Below are 13613 nucleotides of genomic sequence, written 5' to 3'. Positions count from 1 at the left end.
GCGAAGTACTGAAACGCATCTGCCAAACGAACAACGATCTTTCCAATTTAACCTTTACAAATGGTACAGTGTATAGTAGAGATTATAACGGTGTCTGTAAAAAAGTGAGTTATTGTAACCACATGGGCATTAAAAATGGCAAAAATCACTTAACAGAAATGAAATATGATAGAACAGAAGGCATTCATTTCGAAAGGGTTACAATGTCAAGACTGAAAAGGTCTTTTCTTCGTCGAAGACGACGCCAAGTCTTTCAGTCGAGGCTTAATGAAAAGAGCGTGGGTGCACAGGTATTGTATGATAATGATTGTGTGCGTGCCTGCGTGTGTGTTTACGTTTGTTTGTGTGTGTGCGTGCTGTGAGGAAAGGGTGCCAGCGGGGTGGGAGACGGACCCAGCGCCGCCCCCCCCACCGGAGAGATCTCGCCCTCCCATTCCACCGTGAGCTGCCGTCAAGACAGCTTCGTGTCCTGTTTCGTGCCGATTTCCGAAAAACCGACCAAAGAATTTACCGAATTTGGATTATCAGTGGTTTTGTGCTTTTGAGTGCCGTTCTGAACCGAGAAGACCTTACTTGGAGTGTTGTAACTGCCCCGCGGCGCGATGGCCGACGAATAAGTTCTTTCCGAAATTTTATTTTGGAAAATTTTCTTCAGCCTCCCTCATCCTTCGCAAATGAACTCTTTCCTGCTCAAGATGGATTTATGTTTATTTTTTCTCATTCTGCTTATTTCTATAGGTAAGCTTTTTACAAAACTTTAAGCTTAAATAAAAATTAAATAGTCAATAAAAAACAAAACAATCCGCCCATAAGATTTTTCTGACAAAACCTTCATTACTTTATCGTAAAATGTACTAAAAACTTAATTATATTTGGGTTTCAGATTTTTTAAATATTTTTTTTCTTAAAAACGCCTGCTTACTGTTTAAATATTAACAAATAATTATTAATAAGTCGACTTGATTTTGATAAGACAACGTTTTAATTTTTTTAATATATCCCATTATTATTAAAATTAGTTATCTTTTTAAAAAATATTAGACACTGTTTTGCCTAATTGGAAGTTGGCTTGGACCTTCGGAGTCCCCGTAAACACGCTGACTCGCCCCTTCGCGCGTTTTACCTTTTCCCGCCGTCATCAGTGAACTCCCATATAGGGAATTGATTCTCTGGCCAGTCCTAGATCCAAATACATCCTGTTGTTTTCAAACCTTGAACTAAATTCCATTTTCCAAAAGCAAAGTTCGCCGGATTAAAAAGAGAGAACAAATTATTTAAGCATGGGCAATAAAATTTACGGAATAAAAATTCTTTTTAAACTTGGAAGAATCCTTGGACAACTTTACTTCGTAACCAGACGTTTTAAAATATTCATATACCCATAAAGTCGTTCTTAATCCCTGGCATTTATTCATTGCATTTCCCCTGAAATCTATCAAAACGAGCACGTTTTTTATTAATTTATTACGTAATTTTGGCTCTATTTTTTCTTTTTTTAATTTGAACAGTGCTTGGGTTGGTTGTTTCTTTTGAGGCATTATACCTTTTCTTGATTTCTTCACATTAATATAAAAATGAAATATAAAAGGTTATGCCAAAAAAAAAAAAATATTCTATATAAAATGTTTCATCTCTACCAAAGGCCTCGTCAGTGTTTGATTTTGATTGCTTCCAAGTTTTAATTCCTTAGCGTAATATTTTTTAAACTTTAAATTAAGTTTACAACCCTACGGATTAAATCAAAAACAACAGATCTGTTTTGAAATTCCTTTGATGTTAGAACCATTAATTATTATGCGAAAGTTGCTTGATCTTGGATACTGTCCTTCATCGAGACTGCAACAGATATTATCGTTTGATATTGGCTAAAACAACAAAGAAACCGGGAGTGTCTGTAAAAATAATAGTCCCTTTAGCGATGTAATTGGTTAATGCCGGAAAGTAAATCACCTGAGCCTTACGTACCACTTTAATTTATTCTGTTGTTAGTTATGCGGTATTCTGTAACGAACCATCATTATGTAAGGAGATTTAAAAAAAGAAACTCGTTTAGCGGTTATTCCTCAATTTTAGTTTAGCAAAGAAATTTGTTAACATTAATGATTTTATGGTAATTGTATTTCTTTTTTTTACTTTACATTTTATGCTTTTTCAACATAGCTTTTAACAAATAAAAAGTCGCGATAGTTAAGATTTGCTTGCGGGCTGGAATGGGTTTTCATGCCTTGCTTGCGAGTCGTTCCATAGCAAGTAGCGAGAAAAGGCGGACCCAGGGAGTGTGTCCAACTGTACGCTAACCTTATTAATCGCATTAATATTTTGAAAAAGTAAGAGCTTCCTTTTCTTATTCGTTCAAACTTATAAAATTGAATGAGAATTTTACTTACAATTTTATTCCCTGCATAAAGAAATAAATTTAACACAAATTAAACGTGATTTTTACAGAAAACCTTGCGGTATTTTTTCTATCGCATAGTCACGATGCTGTGAACTTTTTAGGCTTTGACGGATATCAATTGTGAAAGTCACGATCATCTATGTTATGAAAGAGATTTTGATTCGTTCGAAAGCATATTGAGTTTTGATTACTGGCCAAATGCCATAATAAGGCGGACCCAAAATGTAGATGTAGATGATAATTTTTTTATTTGATCTTATTTGGTACCACCTGCAAATAGGGATAGCACCTGCAAATACCCTTTAATACCGGTTACAACAAACTTTATTGTCAGATCATTTATATACGTCAACCACTTTGTAACTGATGAATTTTTGATCACTTAGGATTTTGGTTTCTTTTAATTTCCTATCGTGTTTGTGCGTTCATTTCTTTCAAAATTGAAAATTTATTTTTGGAAGTACTAATCCGAAAGGCGGAATTTATGTGGCCGGTAATGAGCCGCATTGAAAGGTTAGAAAGTTTCTTTCATGCCCTTGGATATCTCCGGCGGCAACAAATGGCTTGCAATAAAACCGGCCTTGAGGTGCAAACCAGACATTTTTCCATGTCTTTGGCAATATTTCCCCTTATTTTCCAAGGAAAATATCCCATAGTTTCAATTCGGCCGAGGTCGACGGTGATTTTACCGTGCGCGGGCCCAAATTCAGCTCAGGGATTCAATCCCCACCGGACCCGGCTACAACTTATTGCTGAAATTTTCCGCTTGCCTGGAAGATATTCGGTATATTTCTTTCTGCACTATATACACAGGAACGCCTATATAGGCAAAATAAGTTTTATGAATGAATTGCATCTTGGAAATCCTTGAAAGTCTCTTCCTCTTTTTGTAATAATTTATATACATTATTAAAATTATTTGTACTGTCTTGCAAGATCATAAATTGTTTACCCGAATTGATCATATGCCATTTCAACATGTAAGCCTGAATTCGGAGGGGTTTTGGCTTGAAGCCATTTTCAATGAGTTCGCCTCGCTCCAAGTATTTCTGATTTGTAACGCGTTCACTTAGCCTTTACAAACATTCCTCGGGCTGGGCTTTTAAATATTCAAAACACACAAGTTTATGTAAATAAGGAAAAGAGGAAATCTCCCAAAGAAAGCGGAACACGGTAGCAACTGACGTGTGGAGTGCGATCTTACTGTCGACGGACTTTATAGTACTAAGCATAAGGTCATAAGCATAACTTTTGGTTCCTGAACATTTAAAGCTCTTATGTTTCAAAAAACAGCGGGAACTAGTGAACCTCATATCCAATTGATCGAATTAGGTTCAATTTTCAGTTTACACTAGTAATAATTTTGTCATATATGAGAAGAAAGATACATGGAACAATTGATTTAAACAATATTAAAAAGCCAGCGCGGGTCAAACCACAAACCGGTTTTACAGCCTTTTTGAGGGTTTAAGGTTCGTTTAAATTGTTCCAACTTTATGTCATTAATACCTTCGGCCCAGCAAGTATTATCGGGATCCAAAGTCGATGTCAATAAATACCGGAATCAACGGCAAATTAAGCCTTGCTTCCATTCCTATAATTATAGGTCCGGTGTGGTATTGATTTTATTACTTGGTTTATACAGAATTTTACCTCTTATTACATATTAGTTTGCGTTTAGCATTTCAAAAAAAATTTTCCACATGGCCTAACGCTTAACTATGTTATAGTTATAATTAATGTCTTGTTAAATTCTCCTATTTGATCTCTCGGAAACCACTAGGTCGAAAATCAATAACATGAAGTGGTCTAAGGTTTCTCGCGGTACAAGACCCTGCGCCTAAGCTGCCAGAAATGTCAGAAACAACCTAAACCTTCAATTTTGGACATGTTTGTTCATTAATTAAATTTGTTTTCTTCTTAAAAACAAAAGAATTCTCATCTTACTGGATTAACCAATAGAAAAACATGGGTGTTGTAAAAATATGATAAATTAAAAGCGTGAATAATGATTATTTTTTGTCTTGCATTGATCAAAAAATATAAACATTCTGTTCAATTTAAACAAAGATAAATTTTATTTATTTATTGTTAATAACAGCTTCCTCTAAGTCATTGTACTAGTCTCCCCTTATTCAGCTTTATTATCTGTCGAGTACTACATCTTCCCGACCGCCCGTTGCTTCCTTTTCCAGAACAAGATTCTGACTTAATTACAGAAAATATTTATTAATTAAGTCCGAAGTTATTGAACTAGCCCGCCATTGTAAAACGTAGAGAAAAAAGCATGGAATATTGCTAGATTTTTATTTTCCTATTGCAATTCACACAGAGAAATTATTGAATAATTTAAAATCTTAGGATTATTTAATACAATTGATCAAGGCTACAGGCTAAAACTCAGTTGTGATGTCACATAGAAAATTTATTATTTAAAATTGAAATTTCCATATTCGATCGATCCACTGGTTTATTTCTGTAATTTATGCTAGTTCGTAATTTATTCAGAATACGTAGTTTTCCTTAAGGGACGTTCACCGACCAAAGAACTTAAACTTGGTTGTCTGTTTTCTAAGGAAAATCCAAACAAATCTAATTTAGAACTGGAGGGAGTGCTTTTTTCTCAAGGAAAAGAAAACTTAAACTGTCGATTCTGGCCTGGTCTAACCGTTCCCATTTTCAAATGTACGTTTCCTGTCTGTATCAACAAATTGAAGAAACATCACGATAGTGTCATTCGTCGCATATTTTAATAAAGTATATTATTCACTATATCTACCCATGCTTGTCAAATTCAAACATCCATCTGATAGTTTGTAAAGTACATGAGAAGACAAAGTAATGTGTTATTTGCGCATACCGCCTCTTCAGATGGGAGGAATTCATATCGCAAGGTTACACGATGCACAACGGTACAGCGCTTTTTCAAGGTTTACGATTGAGGATTGGCCATGCATTTTAACAACTTCAAAATTTTGAAACTATTTTTACGATTGTATAACTTATACTCGTGGAGTAAAAAGGTTATCATACAAAAAGTTGGGTTATAACTGCAAAACCAAGTAGAGTATCTAAAACTTAAACAAAAGCTTCAGCTTATGAAATCGCAGTGTGATACTGTTTCCCATATTTGTTTATTTATTGTTTTTTTCTACTTAGCTATGTTAATTTGAATCCATGAAAAGCTTCTTAACAAAAAGTTAAGTAGTCGTTTTATATTTTGTTGTCGGCAACAAGTTCTACCACGTTTATCGCTTTTATAAAGTTCTAAAGCTTAGAAATAAATACTAAATTGTCTACCCAATATTATTGCTATCCTTCTATTAATTTTATCATCCAAGGAATTTTCTGCCATGATTAATTTCAATTTATCATTTTTTAGACTTTTTTTTTTGTGTGGACAACAGGTGGACAACGTGATTAAAAATATGCATCTACCATCTGTGTCCTCCCAAATCTGTAGCCTTGAGAAATTTGAGCCTGCCGTTTGAAAGATGTTACTAATTTGCAAGAGGTTTTTTTACTAAATAGAAATTGGCCCTTTTGACTCGACTTTTTTCTCTAAATAATTTCGTCTGTCAGTTTTAAGAATCTGTTTTATAGGCAAACCCTGCAAATTGGCATTCTTTAAGAATCGGTCTCCAGTTTACTTCGAGACGAATAGTACGGAAAGCCATTCGTTCTCTTTAATTGCCCCTACTTGCCCGAGTTAAAATGCAAGAACTTCACGGACGCCCGGCCTCTATTTCCACATCGGGAACTTTACATAATGCTAAGCTATTTCCACCCCACCTGCTAACGTGCATGAATTTTTATGGAATATGCATGAGTCAGGGATTATCGATTCGCGAACGTGGACTTGGCACTCGCCGCGATTTAAGACTGTATCTCTAAACCGACTTGGCATTTTCTTTTCATGCTCTTTTCTCTCCGTGCTGGTCTTTCTTTTGAGGTCGTGCTAAGTGTTTGACTCTGATGGGGCAAAAACTGCAATTATTGCGGTCCAGGAGGCATGGAGCCGGCTCCCGCTGTTCCACTCGAGAGAGGAAATAGATATTTTATTGCCATCGGGGAGTTTATCCATCTCGTAAAATAATTTAAAACAACATAGCAACGAATTGAAAGTCAAGCCATAAATCTTTCAATAAAAGCATACTTTCTAGGGTTTTTTATATTTTTGATTATTAATTACATATTTAATTTCCCAAAACAAAGTTTATTATCAATAAAACTCTTTGTTATTTATTGTTAGAAAACGTTACATGTATCTCTTCTCTTGTCTAAATATAATAATTTTCTTGAGACGTTTCATTTTATATAACGTCCGGCGTTCCTTTTGTACTGAGTGTGATGAGTCGGATGGAACGTGGCTTGGGATTATTTATTTTTTCTCTATTCGAATAAAAGGGCGAACAGTGGAATAAAGACGCCTCCTTTCCAATGTGGGTCTTTGTTTTTCAAATTCCCTAGGAATAGGGCAAATTTACCTTCCTTTCGACGAGGCCAAGCGAGCGACGGAGCCGACTTTAAAGGAAGTCCCCTCACAAAAATTCTTTTACGGCGAAACTTTACATAACGCCATTATTGTTCCTTCAGGAGAGGTTGTTATGGCAGGTGCTTTTTCTACGCTTTAAGACAACACTTTTATATATATATTATATGTATAGCTTTATTGCACAGAGATCGTTGAAGCTAAAACATAAAAATGATATTTTGGACAATAATAGAGGAACGTCTATATTCATTTTTATTTGAAGAATATTAGATTTAAAGATGAATTTACATTGTTTTCTTTAAAACTGACCACCTAAAAATATATTGTTCCGTACTGTACGCCATATGCAGAAATATATTTAGGGATGGTTAGGCTTTCTATTTGTTATAGATGTTTCTAAATTTAAATAATTCTGTTTAAGAAATTTTTTCACGAATGAGCAAGGTAAAGTCGATGTTAAAGAATGACGACACATCAGTACGCTTAAAACGCCATTTTCGGCGTCCTCAATAAAAAATTGTATTAGCAGCAAAAAAATAATTAATTAATTAAAAATAAAGTTTTACCCAAAAAATAAATAAATAAAATGGAGTCTAATAAGGCGAGTTTTGAAAGTTGGAACAGAGGATGCGGCAATTCCATTAGAAGGAGCTAATTCATTAAAACGGTTTAAAACGGTCCATCCCCCCGTGAAAACTGGCACCTTTTAATACTTTTAATTCAGTCCCTACAACTTGAAACGGCATAAACCCGCTTGAAACGCTGGATCCGAAAACATACAATCTTCAGAAGTTGATTGATTTTTAATTGCTGACTAAATACGATTAAAATAAGTTAAAATCGTTAAATTATACGGCGCAGATCAATTCCCGACCACGATTTGCAACGAGTAAACAAGACTGTATTTGTCAATTTTGAAACGGGCTGGAGGGTAAAGCGGTTAAAAATGAAATATGAGAAATAATTTTGTCATTTATTAATTTAATCATGGGGCATGAACCGTTTGTCCTTGTCACTGTTACGGTTCTGCCTTCGATGATGTATAACAAATAAATCGATGATCGTGTGCAGTATGATAGCATTAAATACTAAATGAAAATTATGGATTTTTTTTTTTAATATTGCAAAAGAAGAAAGTATATAATTATTTTTCTAAGATATTTGTTTAGAATTGACCCCTTTTTCAAAAGTTCTCAAGAAAAAAATTCTCATTGAAAATAATATAAACCTTACTTGGTAAATTTTCTATTTAAAAAAAAGGAAAACGACGTATAGCATCATGAATTGAAAAATGGCAAAAAGGTGGGAAAATTCAAAAGGTGGGTTGAGATGGGGAGTTGGTGTCCGAATGGATCGAAATCACGATAGCTCAAATTGTAGAGCAGCGGCGTATTTAACCGAAGGTCGTGGGTTCGAATCCCGCTCGTGACACTGACTTTTTTATCTCAACCCTACACCTTAAATAAAGATTAATTAATTGAAAGAAGTTATATGGCCGAAGGTCGTGGGTTCGAATCCCGTTCGGGACACTGACTTTTTTATCTCAACCAATACCTTACATAAAGATTAATTAATTGAAAGAATTTATTTGTTCAATCGGACCACGAAACCTAATGGATTTAATAAAGCATTATTTTAACTTAGGATAATATGAAGTATAGCATTGACTGTTATATTACTATAAATTAATATTGTTAATTAACTTTTAGGTCTAATGATTTTTCCTATTTAATTATAGACCATTATATATTTTTATACTCAATTCGCTCGATCCACATTTAAATTCTATTTGATCAATGGCATGGCTGGACATTTCTCCATATTTAAATTTTCCATGAATATCCTGGCCAAAAAATCAGGTTATGAATCGATGAAAAAGCTTTCTTTTTTGGAAAAGGTTTTACTGCTCAATGAAACTTCTGAAAAGTAGTATAAGCAAGTAGTTTTTTTGTAAATAGAAAGGATTCGTATATATTTAGTTTAACTAACGAAAATAATTATTTGGATTCGTGACATACGGTCTGGTGTGAAGTACGTTTTAGAAAAACATTTTCTTCGTCATGCCACGTTTCGATCTTTATTGAGATCATCTTCAGGGCCTGGGATGTTTAAACATTGTTTAAATTTTACAAATTCATGTAGGATGTGAAAAAACCGAAAATAAACTGACCAGTGATTAATGTTAGTAAAATCCCAATTTCTATTGAATTATAACTGTTTATAAGTATATCTTTTATAAACTTCAAGCTTTTTTCGGGCTATACTTTGGCATATATATATATATATATATATATATATATATACTTGTTATTTGTATAATAATTTGACATTTTTCCACATTTAAATTTTGCTTTCATCTTGCCAGTGCGGTTTGCTCTATGATTAGGATCAGTGTGATCAAATTCGATCAAATTGTGTAAAAAATCATGGGTTTTTTTTAATATTATTATTTTCTTTTTTGACAGAAATTATCTTATTTTGTATTGCAACTTCGTCGCATCTTATTGTTAATCTAGTGAACCTTTCACAACGACCTCCCCCCTGGGTTTTAATGAAATAGAAACAAGACAAGTCTCTGTTTATCGGAAGTTTTGATCGCAAACTACCGACCGGGTGTGATTGGTGTTTAATTGTTCGTAAAACTCGATTAGAAGAGCTTCACTCGCTTAATTAAGTTATCCGGTGCGGATCGGGTCACGGACACAAGTGTCCACCCCCGAACATGATTTATACTAGCACACCGACTCATCCACGACCGGGTAAAAAATGTTTTATTCATGTTGTGACCTGGCCCCCCTTAGTTCTAGCAACTACCTTAACCCCCTCTGGCAATTTGGACTTAAAAGAGATTTTGTTTTGTATACATATAAAACTAATTTCACGTATCTTTAACACATTTATCTTCTTACAGTCTGTTAAAAAACACTTCGGGTTATAAAAATTAGTTTACTTAACATAATAACATAATTGGAAAAATATAAATATTTTGATCCGATTAACGTAATAGTTTTTATTATTATTATTTTTTAAGGGGCGTTCGACATCTTGGTCATTTCTCTTCCCAGACCGCATGCGAAATATAACAACACACATTCGATACGCATTCACACAAATAAATACATTCACAGTTATATACATTCCATATACATACATTAATATACATTCATTCTATTTAGTAGATTTATTATTTATTCAATATTCCTCCATCAACCTGCATATATCAACAAACTTTCTGAGGATAGTTATTTAATTGTTTAGTTATTTAAAATTTATTTAATTAATTGAATTTAATAGTTAATTGGAGTCGATGGAGTACTTGTGCCATTTGTAATTGCGCCATCTACCCAAGCCACGTGCACAGCTCGAGGGTCGATGGGGATGCTATTTTACCATCAGCCCCTCCCCCACTTACTCTAATAAATACACTCACTCATACATAACACCTGAAATTCGTTACCGTCTCCGAGAACCATTCATAAATCCGGGGGCATGCCTGCTGTTCTCTGTGTGAAGCTAAGGCATGACATACCTCTATTATTTGGGATACATCGAGCAACCTTTGTGTACTTTTTGTTATTGAACGACAAAAAAAAAGAATAGACAATTGGCTCTTAAAGCTTCTTAAATAATTAATATAAAATATACTACCAAATACCACCCTACTTAGCACCTGTTACTTCTCCCACTGGTTAAGCTCAATGAAAAAGTGCACAGAGCGTATCGTAATTATAGAAGTTAAAGTAGGCAAAGAGCTGTCAATAGTATGGTCGAATCTAGGAGATTTGGAGTAATTTGTATAACTTTCACTTGGAAATTTCTCCTCCTTTGCAATCCTCTAATTCTAATTAGCATTTAAGGTAGAATTATCCTAGATAGAATTAATTAGCATCGATGAGTCGGACTGTTAAACTAATAGTTGTTGGTTCATCTCCCTTCTGATTAAATTAGCCGGACAAAGAAAGATGAATTTCGATTTTAAGTTGTAAACAATCGTAATACCAAAGACAATTTTCTTTTGTTGTACAAAGTAAAATCTATTTTTTCGTCTGTGTTGTTTTTCTTAGGGAGACCAAAGTATTGAGACGAATTGTTATGAGATTTTCTTCTTGGATTATTTGTTGTTTGAATCTTTTCGGGACATTTTGCCAGACGAAAACATAGTAAAAATTATTGTTGAAACAGTTGCCAAAGAAGAGTGTACAATTTGTATTGTAATTTTCCAAACCGGTAAAGCGGCGGTATTCAATCCAGACTGGAAAAGAAAAATTAAGAACTCAATCAGCATACTCGAAAATCCGGGGGGCTCCTGCTTAGCGGAGCCTATAGCATAAATCAGTTCGGGCGGAATCGGAATAAATTACAATGCGGAATTGCCAACCATCACGATTTTTCTTCGGCCTCCATTTAAAACGGGACAAAAAAAATCCGCGTTTTAAAAAATTATATACGGTGTTTTATTTTATGGCTAGGTATAATCCTTAAAGATTTACTTTGCCCATTTAAACTGGAGCTACGTTTTAACGAAAACAGAATTTTCTTTTATATCCCTGAATCTTAAAACTAGTTTTCAGAACAATACTCTGTTGTATTTGTGGTGATTCGGAAATCGTGAGATGCGGTCTGGTGTGACGTAGGTTTCAGAAAAACATTTTCTTTATCGTACCAACGTTTCGATCTTTTTTGGGATCATTTTCAGGGCTCAATAAAGATCGAAACGTTGGCACGATAAAGAAAATGTTTTTCTGAAATCTACGGCACACCAGACCGCATCTCACGATTTCAGAATACTCTGTTGTATATTTACTAGGAAAGAAAACATTGATGATACAGTCATATTTCCGCTTACCTCTTAGTTTTTGAAAATTAAAGTTAAGAAATATAATGTAGCATTTTGTAAAGTATGTTTCTAGTTATGTATCTACGTTTTTAATTATTTATTTGGTCAATCAGATAACGAAATGTAATGAGTTTTTAATTATGGTTTCCATTTTTATTAGAAGAAAAATGTCAATATATTAACATTAAGCAGTATGATATTTTTAAACTTTCTTTCATTTTTCCCCTCTACCCAATATCATAATTGCTCTTAAATTGCACATTGTTATTTGCTTATAAATAAAACCAATATTCAATATCCACTTATAACATGTGCTCGGGTTTACATTTTTACTTGATATGTTGACATTCCAGGATCACTCCTCGTCTAAGGAATTTAAGGCGTTCAGAACAAATTCGCCTTCGGCTAAACGATTTAATTCCGAACCCGCAACGCATTCTACCGATGTATGCCCAAGGAATTCCCTGCATCCAATACACGTTTCCAGTCTTTATTTCCTAGGATCGGCTTTCTTTTCCTGCGCGAGAAGGGATTGCAAAAGTTTCCCCCTTGTTTAAAACAAATCCGGGGCTGTTTTTTGCATATTAGTGAACTTTGTACAACTTGTCTCTGCTGGGGGATTGTATTGAAGGGGAATTTTTCTTCATTACTAGGGATGCGGATATTTTTTTCTGTCGAAACAATAAAAATCTAGATTAAAACCGATTAACAAACATCGTCAGTATCTCTTTATTGAACAAAAGCTCTTTCTCATGTATTGCCATAAATGTCATAACTTCCTTTACTCAGGGATACTTTATTCAACATCGTTTATCAATTAATTGTGTTATTGTTCTAAGTTAGTTGCCAATACACATAAACCAAATTTCTTCTTTCTTTTGCTAAATGTTAAAATATTAGGAAGGTAATTAATTCGTTTTCGACAAAATTTGATAGTTTTTATTTTTGATTAATAATGATTATCACAATTTTTTAAGCGTAAGATTTTTAAAATGGCAATAGCTGCAATATGGTCTATTAAAAAGTGCCTAAAACAGAATTTCATCTTGCTTTGGCTACATTTTTAAATTTTTAGCTTACGTTGTAAGTAAACTAAAGCCTAACCTTTAAAGAGTTTAAAAAATATCTTTTAGACTTTAACACACAAACGATTATCCCAATTGGCAATTGAATGAATGGACTTTACTGATAACAGTTTGATATTCGTGGCTTATGGTTAACGTAAAATAAATACTCAAACATTAAAATTTATTTTAAAAGTAATTTTCTCTTGGTCCATTTCATCAGACTCAACTAGCAAGTTTAAAACCTTGTGGAAAACCAGATTTTCTCAAATGTCTTTGGTTTTATCAAAAGTGCGAAAGGAAAGACTATTCCATCCAACAAAAAGGTGGACTTAGCGCTGACTTATATTTAGTTTATAACCATTTAAACTAGAACTATCCGGATTATCGAAAGGAATTCAAAGATAAACAGCGAGAATGTCCGGACGATTAAACCGCCAACACCTACCCAACCGAATATCTCCGTATATTAAAGTAATAAGTATAAACAATTGATAACATGAACAATAAACATATGAACATATGAACAATAAACAACAACAAATATAGTTCAATAACATTTGAATGATAGATTAATAAAATTAGAGGTGAAAAAAATATCAGGTTACTATAATATTATTATCGTCAAGAAAAATATTATCTTGGGGGAATATGAAGAATTTTTTTTCTAAAACACCCGAGACGTTTTATTCCTACAAAGGAGAAACTCCAGTTTTCAACAATTCAACATTATTTCGAGATGTGGAGGCTTCAAATTTCCCAAACTGATTAAATTTCTCGGCTGTTCGGCCGGTTCACCTGGAACAGGTTTTTTCAGTT

At 33.8% G+C, this 13613-nt stretch overlaps 1 protein-coding gene across 4 annotated transcripts in view; it reads left to right on the top strand.

Moving 5' to 3' along the window:
• The first annotated feature begins 446 nt into the window (after positions 1 to 446).
• LOC106663876 (hemicentin-1) overlaps positions 447 to 13613 on the top strand; it is a 151608-nt gene continuing 138441 nt past the window's right edge. For all 4 annotated transcript variants that reach the window (XM_014389086.2, XM_014389089.2, XM_014389087.2 and 1 more), the window contains exon 1: positions 447 to 738. In XM_014389086.2, coding sequence (XP_014244572.1) covers positions 675 to 738 — 64 coding nt within the window. In that variant the 5' untranslated portion in view covers positions 447 to 674. The remainder of the gene's footprint in view (positions 739 to 13613) is intronic.

This window comes from Cimex lectularius, unplaced genomic scaffold (genome assembly GCF_000648675.2).
Source record: "Cimex lectularius strain Harlan isolate CLEC.00 unplaced genomic scaffold, Clec_2.1 scaffold7, whole genome shotgun sequence".
Classification (NCBI taxonomy): Eukaryota; Metazoa; Arthropoda; class Insecta; order Hemiptera; family Cimicidae; genus Cimex; species Cimex lectularius.
This window is presented reverse-complemented; position numbering and strand designations above follow the sequence as displayed.